The sequence below is a fragment of the Thunnus thynnus genome, chromosome 22 (assembly GCF_963924715.1).
Source record: "Thunnus thynnus chromosome 22, fThuThy2.1, whole genome shotgun sequence".
Lineage (NCBI taxonomy): Eukaryota > Metazoa > Chordata > Actinopteri > Scombriformes > Scombridae > Thunnus > Thunnus thynnus.
Window position 1 is genome coordinate 17,866,930 of NC_089538.1, and position 20,397 is coordinate 17,887,326.

At 39.2% G+C, this 20,397-nt stretch overlaps 1 protein-coding gene across 12 annotated transcripts; it reads left to right on the forward strand.

The window, feature by feature from the left end:
• Positions 1 to 154: 154 nt before the first annotated feature.
• hnrnpc (heterogeneous nuclear ribonucleoprotein C) lies at positions 155 to 11,160 on the forward strand. 12 transcript variants are annotated; one of them, XM_067580840.1, is made up of 9 exons: positions 169 to 276; positions 2,531 to 2,564; positions 6,416 to 6,494; positions 7,422 to 7,696; positions 8,092 to 8,164; positions 8,322 to 8,372; positions 8,707 to 9,065; positions 9,755 to 9,912; positions 10,069 to 11,160. In XM_067580840.1, the coding sequence occupies exons 3-9, from the start codon at positions 6,490 to 6,492 to the stop codon at positions 10,162 to 10,164; spliced, it is 1,017 nt and encodes a 338-aa protein (XP_067436941.1). In that variant the 5' UTR covers positions 169 to 276; positions 2,531 to 2,564; positions 6,416 to 6,489; the 3' UTR covers positions 10,165 to 11,160. The 12 variants fall into 12 exon arrangements, with proteins under 12 accessions (XP_067436940.1, XP_067436946.1, XP_067436944.1 ...); XM_067580842.1 differs by having other exon boundaries at positions 179 to 276; positions 6,445 to 6,494; XM_067580834.1 differs by lacking the exons at positions 169 to 276; positions 2,531 to 2,564 and adding an exon at positions 285 to 967 and having other exon boundaries at positions 8,707 to 8,870; positions 8,952 to 9,065; positions 9,755 to 9,948.
• Positions 11,161 to 20,397: the final 9,237 nt, after the last annotated feature.

Genomic DNA, 20,397 nt, shown 5'->3' on the forward strand with positions numbered 1-20,397 from the left:
CAGTTCAGTATTCCGGTGTCGTCACTCACGAGCCGGACTGGCAAAAGTATCCTCCAATCTGTGAAGGGTATATCCACACAGGGAGGTGTGAAACAGCCAATCAGAAACTGGGATGGGGCAGTGGGCGTGACCCTTGCGTTGTGTGTACGAGTCGACGCCATTTCGTGTCCACTGGTTTCAAGGTGATACAATCATCCTGCAGAGCCGTAAGCGGATATTTACCTACTCAAGTAAAAACAGCGTTGAATTTTACTCATTTTTAGTGTTAAGCTCGTGGTGAGTATTTTTAACCAAGAGATTTTTTCCCCTATTTTTTTTTTATTTTTTCCCTGACTCTGAGCCGTCTTTGGGACTTTTTTGTTTTTATTTTTAATGCATTTTTCCTGGCTGGTATTCCTGAGACTGTGTTGGCTTTAGTGGCGTACATTTTGTGATGGCAATATGAGCTGCGCAGAAACTAGTTTTAAGTAGCTTCCACAACAAGATTTTTGCTTTTGTTTTTCGAATAAGACATTTTAAAACCTCTATTTTTTTCAGGGCTGCTGTGTTATCTCGTTGCTTATCTGATTGTGGTCATATTTTCGAGGAAAAAGAAATATGGAAGATTGGTCCAGTCTTTTCTGGACAGTGTTCAAAACGGGTCGCCCTTTTTCTGGAAATATGTTTTTAAAAGGTTTTTTATCCTCGTCCTTTGTTTCACACCCACCTGTAACTTGATTTGCAGTCGTTGATATTGACTCATAAGACGTGTTTTTCCCCCCTATTTTCTTTTGGCAGTTTCGAGACAGTATATTTTCCGCAGCAGATCTCTCAGGAATGATGTAATTTTTCAGGCAATTTGTTTTTTTTTTCCCCTAAATGAGAAGTGGGGGGTGTTTTTTAAGGAACAGTTTCTCAACAGTTGTCTTGATGTATCATGCAGTCAAGGGATTTCTGTGGCAGTGGTACTACATAATTTGTGCATTTGGTAATTCTGATAAAAAAATATATATATATATATTTAAATCCGTTTGCAGATTGAGAACCTCATTCATTCGGTCTCAGTTTACTCTGAGCTGTGGAGCTGCTTTGACCCAGGAAGGAAGCGTACAGCGGGGGCCTGTAGTGAGCTGTATGACCAGAGTTAGACCTCTTATTGCTCTGCTCTTGTTTTTTTTATTTTTAATTTTTCTTGTAGCTTCATGACCAATCAGTTGCTTATTTATATATCTGTGAGAAAAAAACAGCCATAAATGTTTATAGTAGAAAGGCAGGGTAGACTTGCAGTTGAAGATGGCCCCAGAAACCACAAGTTCCAGGTTTTGCCCCCCCCCCCCCGACTGTACCCCACCCCCTTTGGCCCCAAGTGTGTCCTCTGGAATTGTCCTTGAGCAGGAAACCCTCCAGGCTCCAGGGGTGCTGTTCTGCAGCCGACCCTTTGGCCTCTGCATGGAGAGCAGGCAGGATGGAAAAAACAGGGGCCATAAATTCCCTCAGACTAGTGATGCTCAGAAATACTATTACATATATATACATATATTATTATACTACTATTAGACATGAATTTAGTTTCTAAAGAAAGACACTTTGTTCTATTACTTCTTGGTTGTATAACCAGTCAAAGTCAAGTCAAGTCAAACGTGGTTGTACCTGAGCACCTGTGCATTTGCCATAATTATTTAATGGATTATTAATTGCTGTTTATCAGAGTTACTCCTAATTATACTATTTTGAAGTTGTTACCCTTATAGCAATTCTCCTTAGTGTCAGTCCTGGGTGTCAGTGCCACGTACATGTGCTTACCGCCACCTTTACTGGGTTTATTTTTGACATAAAATTGACATTTTATACATCACTGTTTGGAGAAAGTGTAGCATTAAAGTGAAATCAAAGCAGTGCCAGAATAGTTATGATTAAGAGTAAGTATGATGAACACAAATCAATCGTTCATTAAATAATTAGGATAAATGTGTTGGTGCTCTTTTACACCCAAATTTATCGCTGCTGCTGTTTTACCAGACACATCTATGGAAGTTTAAATCTTCTAGAAGCCTGTCAGCCAAGACTTTCAAAAAACTTTTTATGTAAACTCTTGAATTCTTAATATAGTTAGATTGTATTAAAATATTAATAGAATGGCTCAACCCTAAAATATTAGGCTAACATATATAAGAAGCTTTTATTACTGTAGTGCAATGTTAGGAAACGCTTGAAGCCTTACATTTCTTTTTTGTTTCATTATGAATCAATAGTTCTTTGTAAACAATCAATTCTGTCGATAAAGTAAAAAAAAAAAAGTTCCCATTCAGTCCATAATGACATAACTGGGGAAGACTGGTAGAAACTAGTTTTAAATTAAATAAAGACTGAAGTCACTGAGGAAGTCGAGCCAACAGAATTTGACTTGTTGTTGTTTTTTTTTGCTTTGCCCTCCCAGTCCCCCCACCACCACCACACCCCTACACCCCTCTTTGTTTGTTGTAATAACAGTTCTAGTTCATTTTTCAAAGGGCTTCTTCTCTAATATTACTTTTTTGTTTCCCCTGTTTAGTTTTTGAAGCCACTTTTTTGAACGGCAGCAAATCGTAAGTTGGTCTTAACCTTTTTTTTTTTTTTTGGTTTATTTTTCACCTCAACTTTTGCATCTTTTTTTTTTTTTTTTTTTTTTTTTTTTAATATTCCAGTTTTGTCTTCACCCCCATGTGATTTAGCTTATTTCCCCTCTCCCCCCCTCCCTTTTTGGATTTCCTAGAACAAGTAGCATGTAGTGTTTTTTTTTGTTTGTTTTTTGTTGTTTTTTTATTGTGCTGTGATAGAAAAATTAAATACTTGATTCTTAAACTGGTTGATTCTAATGGCCTCTTAAATGATCTTCCCACAATATCCCAATTTATGATAATCAAACGCATCATGTCCAGTGTTGATTATGAGAGGCCAGTAGCTAATTGCAGTCAGTCCTGGGATTAAGGACTGACACTGACAAAGGCAAAAAAAAGTTCCGATTTTTGCTGCCTTTGCTTTGTAATGTTTTTTGTTTTGTTTTGTTTTTTTTCTTTTTGTGAGTGTGCATGTCATTTGATGGAGTCAAATCTGATTTGTTACCCACACAAACACAAAGTTACCTTGTTTTTAGAGGCGTTGCTCTTAACAGTAACACTGATGTCACCATTATTACCCCCTATGATTAGTTTGTGCCTATGCATGCCAACACTAAACACTCATTCATTACTAACTGATTCAGCAATCCCTAATATGAAATGATGAAAAGCAATAGGATTTTTTTTGGTATACTGTTATCAAATCTATCAGATTTATAAAGTATTTTTATTACTAACATCACACAGTCATGAGTAAACTTATCAGGTTAACTCCCCTTGACCATTTCTGCTATAACCCCCCCCCCCCCCCCACAAAAATTACACACGCCTGCATATAGGTGGCACATCCGTACCTGCTGCAAAGCTGCTTTTCATGTCATTTTGGCTCGTCTGTCTTCAAGCATGATTCCTAAGAAATGCAGTTGCAGTGTCACAGTTGAAGCACAAACATTAAACCAACACTCTCTCACACCACTGAATTAAAAAAAAAAAAAAAAAAAATTGGATGAACCCACAAGCCGAAACGGGACCGAAGGTGTACCAGTAACAGCTGGCTGTCATAACAATAAGGCCCAGATAGGAAATGTTAACGCCAGGTATGAGCTACTATAAGTGGACACTGTAGATAAGGCTGGCTGTGGTAATAACAACCCTTAAAGTGACCGTGTTACATTTTTGATATACAAGGAGTGTGCAAAATACCAGGAGGACTTTGCAATATAATATGACCGAATTTAATAGTCCTGTGATATATGTCATCTTTGTGAAGCTCAGGTTTTTGTTGAGATTATTAAATGCTGATTCAAACTGATGCGTTCCGTGCAACTTCTAACCGGACACTGAACTTTATTCTTTAGTTCCTTTTTTTAATTGTGATTTACAGATACTGTACTTAACACAAACACCAAATCCTATTACGCCAAATCATATTATGTGGCATGGAGTAAAGTCTCCGAAATTTGATAGAATGTACCAAACATTGGAGAATTAAACTGGCAAAACAGCACCAGTGTTTATAAGTCAAAGAAAAAAAGGGATAATGATCATCATGTTGAATCAACACCTCTAACAGAAAACGTATGGGCTTCACTGTCTACAACACAATTATATTGTAAGATGTTCCTGTTATTTTGTCCACCCTGTTTGCAAATATTTACCCATCTCTTCAAATAAAGACTTTCTCTTTTTTCTGTTACTGTCCTTCAACAGCAGAGCCTGATTAGTTGTGTTCAGTTCCTGTCATGACAATCACACAGAGGGCTTGTGTATAAACCCTGGATATTCCTACTTGAACCCTCAACATGCCACAAAGAATTAGAAACATTTGCTAAGCGCTCGTGTGATAGTCCCCCTCCTGAACACACCCGTTATTGTAGACAGCCTGTCAGCTTGCCAGGCAATAGAAACATCCCGGCCAAATCATGTAGTGGAGAGCAGAGCTTTAAGCTTTGGCCAGACAGCCTGCTGCAAACCATGTAATCCCCTGCTGGTAGCTACTGGCCAGAGAGGGAGAGGCTTGCACTGCTGCTGGGTTACAGTTTAGCCTAGCTGGCAGCAGCGTTGTGTTTTGGCAGGTGAAATACGGCTTTGCATTGGCGGAAGGGTTTGATTATAAGATGAATGGCTCCCAGAATTGAGAGGTAATTAGCGAAAAAACAAGACGGGCACAGGAAAGGTCAATGAAAAGGCCCATTGTTGGCTCATAATGGGGTTTATGTGTTATGATGCTGAGAGAAAATCCCCACAAAATTTGCAAAGTAAGAAAGTAAAGCCTGTATTCATCTACAGGGGAGCGGACAAAATAAAAGAAACACCTTATAATATGATCCTGGAGTAATTGTTTCATTACTGAGGCTGTAAAACGTTTTCTATGTCATAATTTGTAGTTTTATTAAAACAAATATCCAATAAGTGTCTTCCGGTCAGTGTTGGTGAGGGTGTATTCTTGTGATGGCTGTTATTCACATGCTAGTGTATAGTAGTACCAACCCCCACCCACCCACCCACCCGCAATGTTACATAACTGTGCAGTGTCCGCAACTAATGACAATCTGGACTCTTTGTACTTACAGTATAGTAAAGCTGACATACTTTACTCTGCTAATTGTGTGACACGCTAATGTGACCAGCTTGTGTGTTTGGGACTTATAACAACTGACGCCTGAAAGGTCAGCGCATTAGTCGCAGATGCCCTAAATTTATGTAGAACAGCAAGGAGAGAAGTCTGGAAAGTCCTCATTACAATTTGAGAAACACAAAACTGTACTAAAAGGAACAAGATCCTGAACAAGATCTGTATTGATTGATCAAAAATATTCGTGTCACAGTCATAAAGACAAAAAAATGCAGATTCCAATATGTGTGTCCCCATTTTTTTTGTCTCCATGCAATACACCCTCATCAGCACTGATTGAAAGACACTTAATGGGGTCAACATCAAAAGCAAACCGTTGCACACCAGGAGACTCATGAACTATTGAAAGATACTGATACATGTCTATCATGTTAGGTAAACCAACCAATATTTACCCCAAAAACAACAGTTCTGGCAAAACACACAGTTTCATTAAAAACTAAACATTATGAGCTTCGGCAAAGCAGTCTTTAGAGCTGCAATGATTAGTCAAATGACAGAAAATTAATCGGCAACTATTTTTAATAATTGGTTTGACTCATTTTTTCAAGAAAAAATGCTAAATACTCTGGTTCCATCCGCTTAAATGTGAATATTTCCTGGTTTCTTTAGTCCTCTATGATAGGAAACTGTATATGTTTGGGTTGTTGACTGTTGGTCAGGACAAAACAAGACCTTTTAGGTTGCATCTGGGACTTTGGGAAACTAATTTTTCACTATTTTCTGACATTTTGTAAATTAAACAACTAATTAATTAATTGAGAAAATAACCAACAGAATAATCAATATGAAAATAATGAAAATAATCACTAGTTGCAGCCCTAGTGGTGTTAACTGCGGGGATATTGCAAGGTGTTTCGCATTGTCTTCCCCTTCTGTGGTGACACTGAAGTTTTTGCAATTGCTTATAAGTGAATGATTAGGACAGTATGAGGTCTATTAAAAGCAGTTTTCTCACTTAAATGCAATATTTTGTTTTGTCATAACACACATTTATCCCACAGGTTTTTTTTTTTTTTCTTCCTTAAATGAACGTCTCCATTTTTTAAAACATTTTACCTACTCTACCACCTCCTGACCAGAACCTCCCCCCCTATTTTTAAGCATTTCTTGGATTTCTTTCCACTAAATCTAAGAAAAAAAAAAAAACTTTATGGAGGTGTAGTAGAAGTCTCCCCAAAGTCACTGACTCCATCTCTCGTAGTTCCTCGACGACCCTCTTCTCTCCAACAGACTCAGACAGACAGGCAGGCCTCCACCGACCAGAGTACAGACACAATGGAGTGAGTGCTGGCTGCTTCATGACCACGATCACACTATCTGTCTATTCTGCTCTCTGATACCTACTTTTTTAGATGCCCCTGTCTCCCTTTGCATAGTGGATGAAAGTGCAAACACACATTTAGTAAGTGAGTGAGTGAGTGTGTGCGTGTGTGTAGAATATGCAGAACTACCCCTCTTGACTGAATCCCCATTCACTGTAGAAGTTAAAAAGGTAGAAAGTCACACCTTGAGTTGTGCATATCAATCACTACAACAGCATTTTTTTTTATAAGGATGAGTGCATGTGGTTGTCCTGTTTTAATGTAAGTAAATGAGTGTGTGAGGTGTGTTTTCACACTTTGATTTGACCTGTTATTAGTGCTGAAATGATTAGTTAACGAACTGATACATTGATTACTTATTTAAGTAAAAAATGCCAAACATTTGCTGGTTCCAACTTCTAAAATATGAGGATTTTTTGCTTTTTTTCTGTTTTATATGATTGTAAATTGATTATATTTGGGTTTTGGTTTTGGGACTGTTGGTCTGACAAAACAAGCAATCTGAGGACTTTGGCTCTTCAAAATTATGATCGGCATTCACTGACATACAATATATACACTAGACAATTAATCAAAAAATGAATGTAGAGATTAATCATTAGCACTTGCACCCACTTTTTTTTTGCTAAATGTTGCTAAAAGTTCAATGTAATGATGTTGAAAACCCATACTACTATACACTATGAACACTCACATTCATATGAGCATCAGTTGAACCACAACTTTGGCAATTGAACAAGGTTATCAGGTTGACCATGTTGCAGAAATAGTCTGCAAATCAGAGAAAGTTTCAAAGCACACGAGAAGTCCTCATCTCTTCGTCTTCTTTTCTTCTCCCCTCCCGTACTCTCCCCTCCGCGCCCACCTCTCTCCCTCCCCGTCCAGTTGGTCGTCGTCGTCGTCCACCACCTCCAGCCTGATGGCCAGCAACGTGACCAACAAGACCGACCCGCGCTCCCTCAACTCCCGCGTCTTCATCGGCAACCTCAACACCCTGCTGGTCACCAAGGCCGACGTGGAGGCCATCTTCTCCAAGTACGGCAAGATCGTCGGCTGCTCCGTCCACAAGGGCTACGCCTTCGTCCAGTTCTCCAATGAGAGGAACGCCCGGGCGGCCGTGTCCGGCGAGGACGGACGCATGATCGTGGGACAGGTGTTAGGTGAGGTGGAGGGAGGGTGGGTGATGGAACTGAAGAGTTAGGGAGTCAAGTACTGATTGTCAGTATTGGACTCTTTCTGTCAGTCCTACACATAACCTCCCTTTTCTCTTAAACTATTCCTTTTAGTAAAGATGTACATTTTCTGGCCTGTGTGGTGCTGCAAGCAGATTAAAATAAATATGTTAATTACTGACAAATGCCACCATGGTCGGGGTAAAACCTGTGTTAGCCTTCCACGATAACATACAATCAGGTGGAGGGGAAGGAGTGATAAAATGTGTGAACTGAAATTTAACACATTCTGTTCATAGCGCAATTTCATGACCCGTCCTCCCACTCCTGACAACTCTAAAATCCATCCTTCCTCTACTCTGTGTTTTTTTTTCCACCCTCAGACATCAACCTAGCGGGTGAGCCGAAGCCTCACAGATCAAAGACAGTGAAGCGTTCTGCAGGAGACATGTACAGGTGTGTGCAACGCTGCTCAAGCTCACGACGAGTATTTTTCTATTTCAATAATTCAGCATCCAGACAGGTTTTGAAACACAGTCAAACAGTGATACGTCATGTAGACAAGTGTGTTTTGCTATAGTTAATCTTTCTCCACCATCTCCCGCTCTCTCAGCAGTTCCTCTTTTGATTTGGACTACGACTTTCAAAGAGATTACTATGATAGGTAAGCTGTCTATTCTCTTCATTTTTCTCTTGTTGTCGAAGCCCTCAGTGATCATGTGATTTTTATGGTTCATTTATACATTTTCACCATTTTTACATCTGCAAAAGGCTTTTTTTTAGTGGTAAGAAAAGACAAACAAGCTACTATTAATGTTTTATTATCTCAGTGTTAGTGAGAGCTCTGTGAATTAGCATTTATGTTAAAACAAACAATAAAAATGCAAAAAGTGAAAAAAATGCTGCCTGAATATCATTGTAAAAGTTAATATTATGTGACACTACAAGAGTACTACTCACATTTCTCTTGGCACTTTTTATCACTTTGGTACTCTCAGGATGTACTCTTACCAGTCCCGGGTGCCTCCTCCCCCTCCACCCCTGTCCCGCGCTGTCATCCCCTCAAAGCGTCCGAGGGTCAGTCTGAGCGGAGGAGGGAGCCGACGAACCAAAACCAGCTTCTCCTCCTCCTCCAAGAGCAGCCAGAGGACTTCCCGTGCGAGTAGGTCCCAAAGGGTCACGTTCGAATACCGATCACACCTACTGAATACTCTCTCAGAGTCTTCTATTCCTCTTCTCACAGTGAAGGTAGATGATCTGCAGACCATCAAGAGAGAGCTCACTCAGATCAAACACAAGGTTGACTACCTGCTGGAGAGCCTAGAGCGCATGGAGAAGGACCACGGGAAGAAGTCAGGTGAGCCCAAATGAAATGATTGTTGTTAAATCTGGTGTTGAATTAAAGACTCTGATGTTTCATTCAGTGCAGAAATGAGTTAAAATCTGCCAAAATCATTGCTAATCAGCTTCACGGTTACTTTAGGGAGTTTCCTTGCCTTATGAATGCAGAGTGATTGAGTGAAATGGCCTGTTACATGACATTTGACAGCTGTAAAGCCTATAATATGACCCTAGTAAAAAAGTACAATCTTATGTGTGATTGCTACCAAAGGAAACCAAATCTATCACTACAGAAGGATCCTATTTTTGAAAATCTCACCATATTCTCGTCCTCTAAATGACAAAATGTTCTCTGTGACTCATGCAGCACTAGCATGACTCATGAGAGAGGCATATGCAAAATTCAAATATATGAATTTCATCCAGTCATATAAAACCTCCATGTTTTTTAAGCTAACTAGCAGTAGCAACAGTTTAGGTAGCTCAGAGGTGTGTATATTTCAGCTTACAGCAACTTCATCAGAAGTTTTCTCTTCTGCCAAATTCCCAAACATCTGTTCAGGATGAAAACAAACTTTCTCCTCCTTTACCTCCTCTATAAGTTGGGGTAATGGAAGATGGTGGCGAGTGTCCATCTTGCAGTCCCCGGCCCTTTCTACTTCTGAACTCACCCATCTCTCTTTCTCTTTTTCACCATCTACTCAGAGATGAAGAGCTCCAAACCGGAGCCAGGTGAGGTGTCCCCCCTCCACTCATCCACCTCCAGCAAGAAGGACGACAGCCTGAAACGGGACAGAGAGAGGGAGAGCCAGGAGCTGAACGACTCCGAGGAGGAGGGAGATCTCCTGGAGGACGAAGACGAGGTGAGGAGCGGGAACTACAGAGTGACTTTTGAGCAAGTGAGAAGCATCTCTGTTATGGTGTGGGTTTGACAGTAGTGTTTCGTCTTCGTTGTAAAAAGGTTTTTAACTAATATGTGATAAATAAAGCGATATCCGTCCACTTTTCCTTCCTCGCAGATGAAAAGCAGAGGGAGAGACGAGGATGAGGAGGAGGACGGCGAGCAGGAGGAAGGGGAGGACGACGGTGATAGTGCCAACGGAGACGAGTCCTAAACACTACGCAGGCAGACAGACACACACATACACATGCACAAAACGATGTGTGTGATTGTATCTCCACTCCAGACGTGTACACAGTGGTCATGTGCTCATATCTGCTGAACTGACTGGACGTTTCTATAAAATGTATTGTAGATAGATCTCACACACACATTCTCAAAAGCATAAATATGTCAATTTTCTTTCTCCAGTTGTCTTTTATGTTGCTCATTTGACTTTATCTACTTTTTTTTTTTTCAGATGTTTTTTATTTGAGCATTTTATAGATATTTTCTGGTATCGGATAAATGCAAACTGATGTGTTACATTCAGACAAAATACACGTTGAGTTGACAAATGTTACATATTGTATATTTGAACTAAGGGCTGTGAGCCACTCATGTCTAAAAAAACTGAAAGAAAGTAAGCTAAGCCCTTATTGGTTCTTTAGATGAATGTGTTGACTTGATGCCAAAAAAATGAACAAATTACTTTTTACTACTAAATTAACAGATTATCACCTGTTACTGACATCAAAACAAAACTGGAATAAAAAGGATGCTCAGGTGCAACAGTTTGAATTTAGAGTCAGTCTTGCGGGAGAATACCAGACATGGTATCACAACCCAGATGTGAAGGAATTTAAAGATGAATATTTAAAAAAAAAAATATGATCTAGCTGCTGCACAGCTGCCTCTTTACAGCAGGTGGCAGCGTATCCTCACAACTGGCCCACACAAAAGCCCACAGGGACTCATTTCTGTTGTTCACAGAAAACCTTCACCTTATGCTTGTCAGACAACAACACGCGTGTACAAAACCTCATGTCGAACTGCACAAACGCTCAAACAAAGAACTCACCGTTTTGAAAATAGTTTTGTTCGTCGCCGAGGTGTGGCGACCTTAACTGACCTTGACTTGTGTAATGCGGTGTTCGTCTGTTTCTGTTGATGTTATGTTTGTCATTCAGCTGCACTGGTGAAAGTGAATAAACATGTTTTCCAAGTTGGACCCTGTTTGAGCTTTTGGTACCATCCACATGTTCAGGATCATTGTGAGGCTCTCTGTGTGTGTGTGACGTGGTGAAGGTGGAGGTTTATAAAAGGTGAAAGAGAAATTATGGGTTGTGCAAGAGAGTGAGAGTGTGATTAAAATATATGTTGCGTGGGTGGATGTTTTAAGTGCGGAGCGGACAGGTTGAGGCTGGAGCGAACTTGAAGCGTTTTATTACCTCGTGGAAAAATCTTACAAGGGTCGGTATTTTCTCACATACCTTTAGATCCAGCCATGCATGTATAGTTTTGCCTTTATCTGCCTATGATTTGAGATATTTGTCTAGTAAAACCAAAACTATCTGCATGGCCAGATACCACTAGAAGTGAGAAAATGTGGATTTTTTAAATTATTTGGGTGAACTAAAACTCTTTTCTCAATTGTAAACTTTGTAAACCTTTCGATTCAGTCTACAGAGCAGACATTAGAAGGCAGAATGGAAATAAATCTTGTAGCGAACAAGCTTGTTTGTCCACAATTTCATTACTAATGACCAAACAAACATCAGCTTCCTTATTAATATACATTATCCTGCCGGGAGTCTGCCGAGGCCTCGGAGCTGAGTAATGAATGCGAGAACAGACAGCCAGCAGGAATGAAGAGGAATGCGAAGAGGAAAAGAGGGATAACTAATCAATAAGCAGCAGTGTTCCACGGTGAACTGTGATTAACGAGGGAGCGACAGACAGACAGACAGAGGGGGTATGTTGAAAAAGGGTGGATGGAGAGAGGATGGATGGATGAACAGACCACAGAAGAGTGGAGACAGATGGAAGAGTAGCTGACAGATGGAGAGATGACAGGACGAGCGGAAAAGATTTTGCGCTGGGGGGTGGCGGTGAAGAATGTGGAAATGGTGTTAACAGTTAATGTGAGTGATTGCAGAGCAGTACCTTTTGTTAAAACGTCGCCTAAGCACTGGCGGCTCTTCTTTGTTTCCTTGGAGAGAGAATATTTTATCATTTGTCGCCTTACAAAACAGAAAAATACGGTATGTCTGCATTTTGAAGCTGTCAGAGCTTTATTTACATTTGTCTTTATCATATTGGATGCGCGGCATTATCCATGCTTTCAAGAAACTATATGAAGAGGCTGACATTTTCATGATCAAACGGCCGGATTATATCATCGAGTCGAATTCCACAACAAGCCTGAAACACAGCTGCTTCTTTTTTCTTTGTAATGAATGACAGCATTTTCAAGGAAGCTGTAAAACTCTCTGCAGCAGCTGGGACAATGGGTCGCTTGTTTTCATGCTGTGCACTTATCACTAAAGTACGTTTTTATGCAAAACCCTTTGCTCACATATTTGCGCAATACATTACATGCACAGGCGTGATGATGTCCCTTCTCCAGATCAATTTTGTTTTAAAATGAAAGTGTGAATCCACATGACTTCATGGAACGCTAGTTAAGATAGAAAAAGCTTGTAGTCAGAAGATCATTGAATTGAACTATAGAGAAACATATAGAAAATGAATTCTTAACTAACAGAGCATTCATTCATATCTTATATGTTATACCATATAATGCAAATGTGTGTATGACTGTGGCTAAATAAACATTAATGAAATGAAAGTGAGAACAGTGCAGTAGGAGGTTAATGTATTGCAGTGGTGTGATCACAGCTACATGGGGAACATTTACCGAGTCCAGACTAATCGATGGTGCAGCCACTCAGGGGAGCTTCACGATGAGCATACTTTCCCTCTCTTTCTAGGCTTTCTCACACATGTAGACACACATATATATGCTCGCTGGCCACTTTATTAGGTAAGTTTTTGCTGACATGGTCAGAAAAGTGATAATTCTACTTTATGTTTACTATTGAGGTCGTAGTGGTGGTGGTGTTTTACTTGACTTCATTATAATGAAAGGTGTTCCTAATATTTGGTCTACCCTATTTATATACATAAAGGGGTAAAATATTAGAAACAGGAAGAGCACATTTAATAACACATTAATAAGGGCTGCTTTCCTTTTAGGTTTGCCAGCTGAGCTCTCATGTGTGCATGCCGGCACAAGCAAATGTAGCCATTAAATCATGTTATTAGTCACACTTGTGTAACTAATAACATTACTGATGACTCTGCTAATAGTTATAGGATAGCAAAGGTGTTGTTAGTTACACCTACCCCTGCTATGACAAGTCAAAATGTCCACCACGAGAAAGGTTTGTAATTGCTCAAAATACTGTATGAATCATACAATATAAAACAAAAACAACAAGGATGATATGGAAATAAACAAGGTGTAGTTTTGGCATTAAAGTAACTCAGTGGAAAGTAAATCTGTTGTGATTTGCACATTTACTGATAACGCTAACATCTCGGGTTCAGTGTCTAATCTGTAAAGACATTTTCTGTTGGGAGTCTTAATTTGGCAAAACACATCCAAAAAAAGCTGTGACTATGTAACATTGGCACATTATCACCTTGAAAAGTTGTTATGGTGAACTTTTTAGCAAACACCTTCCTATTTACACATCCAGCAGATACAGAGCAACATTATTATTCATTTGGACTCGTGTTTCTGGCCAGCCAATGAATATAAGTCCGATTTTCACTCTCCTATTAGCTCTGTTTTGGTCGCCAACAGTATTTAGCTTTTTAGCGGCTAAATGCTCCACTATGTTCGCTAGCTAGTTGCTAACCCTGTCTGTCTGTCATGCCTAAACTTAATTGTAAGTATTGATTTGATGATTTAAAAGTGAAATAATGTTTAGATGGTAAAAAAAGCTTTTAGCTTTGAGTGATCTAGGTTAAATAGACTATATTTCAATGTCAAACATGTCAAATATAATCATCGAAGTGCTGTTGAAATAACGGCTAAACCTCTACAAAACCCTCACTTTTCATCTCATTTTATCCCAAACCTAGATAACTATACATCAAGTCCAAAGATGTCCAAATCAATATTTACTGGGAACTTTTGCATGTGATAACCAGTTGAAAATCTCCAACTTCTTTTGCAATATAATGCTGCTTTGCCGTCCTAATACTTCACATAATGCTGCTGTGGTGGAGGAAAATAACATAACTTGACGTTATCCATATCCACGATCTACATTCAGTTTGTGCTCTGTTCACAAATCCCTTTAGTGTAACATCAGTTCATGAAATCTGCTTAACGTTTGAGGTTCAGACTCACGTTATAATGAAGGGAACAGTCCACCAGAAACACATGGATGACTTTGACATCAGTGTTCTCATCACCAGTCCAGTAGGAAAATATCTCTAAAAGTTAAAGTTGGTCTTTAACCATCAAAACATTGAAATAATAATAATTATAATTTAACAGGAACGCTGTACCAAATGGTGCAGAATTGCAGATAGGTGAAGACTGATGTGAAGAAGGGAGGGAAGATTAAAGCGACACAATAATCTAAGCCACAGAGAGGTCACGGGCTGAGACAGAGACAGAGGAAGAGAAAGTGAGGGATGAGGAGGGTGTGAAAGAGAAGAGGAGGTGAGAGATGAAAGCGACGAGTCTTACAGGGCTACAGAGAGGTCGAGAGGAGGGAGGGGGGGGAGAGGTGAGGATGGAGAGATGGAGGGATGGAGCTGTAAGCCTCCAGGGTGATTTATCAGTGTCACTGGGAGGTCTTTGTGTGAATGTGTGTGTATGTGTGTCTGTGTGTGTGTGAGAGAGAGAGAGAGAAAGAGAGAGAGAGAGAGACAGAGCATGAAACGAAAACACGATGAAAGAGAGCCATAAAAGTGGATGGGCTTATGTGTGTGTGTGTGTGAGATTTTCTACGAGTGAGTTCATGTTTGTGTGAGAGATAGAGTTAGGGAAACACAGAATGAAATATGATAAACATCAAGAGAGAAATGTTTGCTGCCTGAGGATGTATTTCATTTTGATTTCAAACAAAACAGCCAACTGTTCTGCGTGTGTGTGTGTGTGTGTGTATGTGGATGCCTGCATGTGTGTAAAAGAAGCAACAATAGCAGGAAGGAAATTTATACCTGTTATATGTCAATTTACACCTCCATATCCCTGTTCACCAACTTTAGTAATTACTGATGAACTATCTGTCCTATTAAGATTTGGAGATGCGTGTATTTGCAGTATTTCAAACAAAGAAAAACACACCCACATAGTGACCTGCTTCTCTCTGTATCTTTGTCTCTCTCTCAAGTCTACACTGGATATCGATTCATATTGATCCCTGGGCAGTTTGCATGGAGCGTTTTTCATTTTTACCAGTAAAAACACCAACATGGATGCAGTGACTTGTTTGTTTTTCACCTATATGTGGCACTTACTTTACTTCTGGTCCATTCACATGGCTTTACCCACCACCACCAGTGAGGGAGAATTGACATGTTACAGCAACATAAGAGTCAGGCCAAGAGGCAAGAAAACAGAGGAAGAGCTTAAGAGAAATAACATTAAAGGATTAAGGATTTGGGCAAATATATATGTACAGTATGTGTAGAAATAGTGTGCAGCAGGTACAGTCACTTGTCAGAGCTCTATTAATGTAAAAAGCAAAACAGGAAGCCATGGTGCATCAACAGCACATAATAGAAGTATGAATAATAAATATTGTACACATACAAATATATGGAAGTATATAGGCTAGTGTCACACATGCTATGTGCTGCATATCTAATGTAGGTTACTACAGTATCACACTATACAATAATATAAAATGTATGTGTTGAAAACACTGATACAGTACAGTATTGTTATAAAGTGCATGTTTAAATGTGCGACTGTTACAAACAATGGATGGTCCAGAGATGTTGATATGCAAAAGTGATTGGATGGCGTTTTAAGAGTGGTTTTAATTAGCCCTAATAATATAATTTAGAAACAAAAGTCAATTTCTGTATATTTTTATATGTATTTAGACCCCCCTCTCTGTTTAGGCTACTTGGTTACTTCCAGCTGAAGCTCATATATTTGCTCGGCTATGACTGTGGAAGTCGAGTAGAATCGTTGTTAACCGCAGTGTGAGGTATAAATAACCAATCTCAACTCACGCCGAAAACACTTTGAAAACACTAGCTAACCAGCTAACGTTACCCCTGAGTTTAAAATCTTTTCACTAACATTTTCTTGTTCAATACTGATATTAAATGCAATATTGAACAATAAATATTAATAATTAAAGTGTTAATGGTTAAAGTATAATTCAGTGATATTTGTAGAAAGTTACTGATAGGATGAAAACAAATAGAAGCTGAAGCGGATGATTACTGTTAACAACTTGGTTTGGTGTGAACATTAACGTATGCATTGTGAAACTGTGCCCTCTCAAAAAAAAACTGCATGATGCCTCTGGCTGTATTTATCATTTGTTTCTAGTCTGTTTCTTCCACAAAGATTGATTTTGTATCTTTATGGAAGGTTTCTATTAGATAAACAAAATTTGCAAACCGTAGGCTGCTTCCTGGCAGCTTACTGGCCAGTTGGCTTGCTAACTTCTCTGCTAAAGTGTTGTTCTTCCCATTGCTAGTTTGTTTTATCGCAACCTAGATAACCAGCCAAGTTGGACAAATTGTGGCCAAGTGTCGGCCCAGTCAGCTGTGTCGATACACCAGAAGACTAAATGGGACATTTGGCTTTGTGTTGTTGTTGCAAACTTGAAATTGAGCATCTGAAGCTAGCACTTGAGCTAGCTTTATGACAGTGTTCGTCTATGGAAGTTTATTTGGGCCACAGTGATGCGGTCAGTCAATTTTATTAATGATAAATCTCATTTAGTCAATCATCAGTCTATAAAATGTGATAAAATAAAAAATAAATGTATAAAAATTAAAATCACAGGTGATGCCTTTAAATGATTTGTTTTATCTAACCAAATAATCAACAAATACTGTTTGTGGAGGCTAAATACACAAAAAATTACCAATCACTTTCAAAGCATTTAACACAAATATGCTTGTAATGAAAAAAAAAAAAAGTTCCTCTGTTTTGATTCAGCTTGTTGTGGCTGCACTTAGCCTTACAAAGAAAAGCCCAACTGTACCAGTGTTTGTGTATGTGTGTGTGTGTGTGTCTTGAACATTATTGTGCAGTGGTTGCCCTGTGACTAGCCCCATAGCTGGTGTGAATATAAATGAGAGAGAAAGAGGGTTTCCACCGAACACAAAGGGGAAAGAGGAGAAGAAGAGGAGGAGGACGAGAGGAGGAATTGTTGCTTTAGGCAGTTTTGCGTCCTGCCTCCTTTTCTCCCTTTGGCCATGTTCAGCAAAGGGAGGGAAAGTTGGATTATCTTTCTCTCTCTCTCTCTCTCTCACTGTGTCCCTCTCTCTCTTTTCCTTTATCTTTTTTAATCTGTTTGTGTGGTTTTCATGCTCTCGCCCTCCCTCCCTCCCTCCATCTCTTCATCTCTTTCCTTCCCGCTTTCTGTCTCCACCTTCATTCCTTTCACTTAGTTCATTTCAGTTGTCCTTCAGCATATTTTTTGCAAATTTGAAACATCTTCTCCCCTCACCTCACATCTTTTTCTGCTCTCTCCTCTTCCTCCTTTTCTCTCTATCCATGTCTCATAGCATTTTCTACACCTCTTTCCATTTTGCTCTTTCCCTCTCAAGTCTTTCTTTACCCATTAAACACTATCGTTGACTTTTCCCTCCTTCCATCCCTCTCTCTCCACAGCGATTGTTGACTGATCCAACTGTAGTGTGAGATTAGAGCCAACCCCACGGCTGTTATCAGCCCTCAGCATCCCTGTTTCTCGCAGATAATCTGCTTGTGTTCACGAACACAAAAATCTGCCAATACATCTGTTTTCTGTCGTAATACATTTATACACCACACTGATGCTGCTGCTGGTGGTAGCTGAGAACACTATGCAGAAGATACCACTATAGTGATATCAGCGGTTGCACGATGCACATCTTTTACTGACTTACAGGTAGAAATACCACAATGTAAAAATACTATATACTGCATTCAAAAATGTACTTAAGGTAAAGTTTAGTCAACCATAACCAAAGTAACAGAGCTGCTCCTTTTCAAAGCTGTATATGATTGTATATATGTTTTAATGTTATTATTACTGATTACTACATGTAAGCATCATTTTAATGTAGGATAATAATGTAGGGTAATAATAATAAGTAATTATGTAGGATAGATAAGGATAATTCTAACTACTTTTTATAACGGTTTTATCTATGACAACATCATACTTTTTTAGGTGTTTTGCATGCACAGTCTTAATCTGCATAGTAATTATTTGCTATAGTTGTCAAATGCAGTAGTGGAGCACAATGTACAACATTTCCTTACAAAATGTAGTGAAGTTAAAGCATAAAATACTGTGAAAATACCTCAGAATTGTACTTAACACTTGAGTAAATGTGCTTAGTTACTTTCCAAGCCTGATTTACTGATGTCAATAAGATGTTTTGCACTGGACAATATTTACTACATGCATGCAGTGTGTAATAGTGTATTTCTTTTGTAAATTTACTCTGCATTCACAGTCCGAATTCCATTCTAGAAATTATGTTTCTGTAGATTTATATAATACTAATTAGCAACAGCAATAGTCGTAATAGATTAGATAGATAGAGCAGGTCAAAAGACTTTCTTTATCTAGACTTTGACGTTAAAGCCGGGCTGAATTTGGTTTTAAAAAAAAGGAGTCTTTAGACGTCTCGGTTACATCATCATCTATAAAGCTCTACTGTTAAAGCTGTCAAATTACCTCAGATCTCTTCTCTCATTTGAAGTATAACTTGCATCCAGGACTGGATTCAGGCACTATGCTCATTATAAATGGCAGAAACAGCAAACAGCTCTCAAGCTAGATAATTAAAGCTTGTTATCTGATGTTTGTATGAGCCTTTTAATTGTTTCTATTTATTCTATGTGTATCTTGAAAAAAGATCTTGCTTTCAATAAAACTTGATGAAATAACATTTCCTGCTTCATATTTAGTTCCTTCACATTTAAAACGTCTACAACCCATCAACCACATTTCTTCAAGTTTCTTCAAGTTTTTATGGCATGAAGAAAGGTTCAAACATCCTATTTTACACATTCAGTACATGAGCTCTGCATATATGTATAGCTATTAAAATATATCATGGATTTGTTGTCTAAACCGAACAAACAATACATATATACTGACCAACATATATAGTTTCTTAATTAGACTTTATTTGGTCATTTTACTACCAGCAATGTGTTTCATATTTTTGCTTAGTTGTAAATACACACATAATATATGTGGAAAACAAAAAACAAACAAACAAAAAAAAAACCACAGAGGTCAGCACTAAATCTCTGTTATTTTGGTCCCACAGACCCTTTCTGTCCATATGGTGGAAGCCTGCCTTCTCGTTTTGTCATGTCATCAGGGCCAGTGCTGCTTTCCAACACATTAATATTCATCAATATAGCTTTAATCTGTAGAAATTGGGTTATTGGCAATGGTAGATGGCTCTGCCTCTTGGCTCTCTTTCCTCTCTCTCTGCCTCTTTCTCCCATTTGACTCTATTCCTGTGTGTTTGCATCTGTATAATAGGAAAAGAGGAGGAAAAAGGGAGCAGATAAATTTAAAAAAAAAGAGAGGAAAAAAATGGGGATTGGAGAAAGGGGAGAGAAGACAGAAAGAGACAGGAAGAAATTGTATAAGAGAGCGAGGAAGGGGATGGAGAAAAAAGAGACATAATGATAGAGGCAGCTGTGACGTCATGGCCACTTTAAGTAGGTCAGGCACGAAGTTGTGATGTCACTTACAGTGGAAACGGTCCACCGGGCCAATAGCATGCAGGGACACACCCCCTTTTCCCACCACCACACGAAAAACAAACTACAACTCCCCCTCCGCTCCCCTCCTTTTTCTGCAGCTGTCTCAAATCACACACACATGCACACACCCAGTCACAAATACTTGCATACATTCCCACTGCTATAAACAGTTACACTGACAATAACAGCGTTGTAATCACTGTAGAGACGCAGTAACTTTTATTCGTTTTCCCCTCTCTTCTTCTTCTTCCCCTCTTCCCTCCCTCCCCCTCCCTCCGCTTCCCCTCACAAACTCTCACCAAAGCCTCTTACTCTCTCAGACGGCGCTAAAGAGCATGTCTGCGCCGCACATTAAAGCGGAGCTATTTCTGATTTTCTTTTGATTGGTAGCATCAAGCTGTTGTGGCAAATTTTGCAATTCCGCTCTGACAAAGAGGAACAAGACAAATATCTCAGAGAAACGATCAGAGCACA

Coding starts and splice junctions, on each gene's coding strand:
- hnrnpc (XM_067580833.1), top strand. CDS start 859: ATGAGAAGTGGGGGGTGTTTTTTAAGGAACAGTTTCTCAACAGTTGTC. Junction 6,495..7,421: donor CAGAGTACAGACACAATGGA/GTGAGTGCTGGC, acceptor CTCCCCGTCCAG/TTGGTCGTCGTCGTCGTCCA. Junction 8,373..8,706: donor CAAAGAGATTACTATGATAG/GTAAGCTGTCTA, acceptor TGGTACTCTCAG/GATGTACTCTTACCAGTCCC.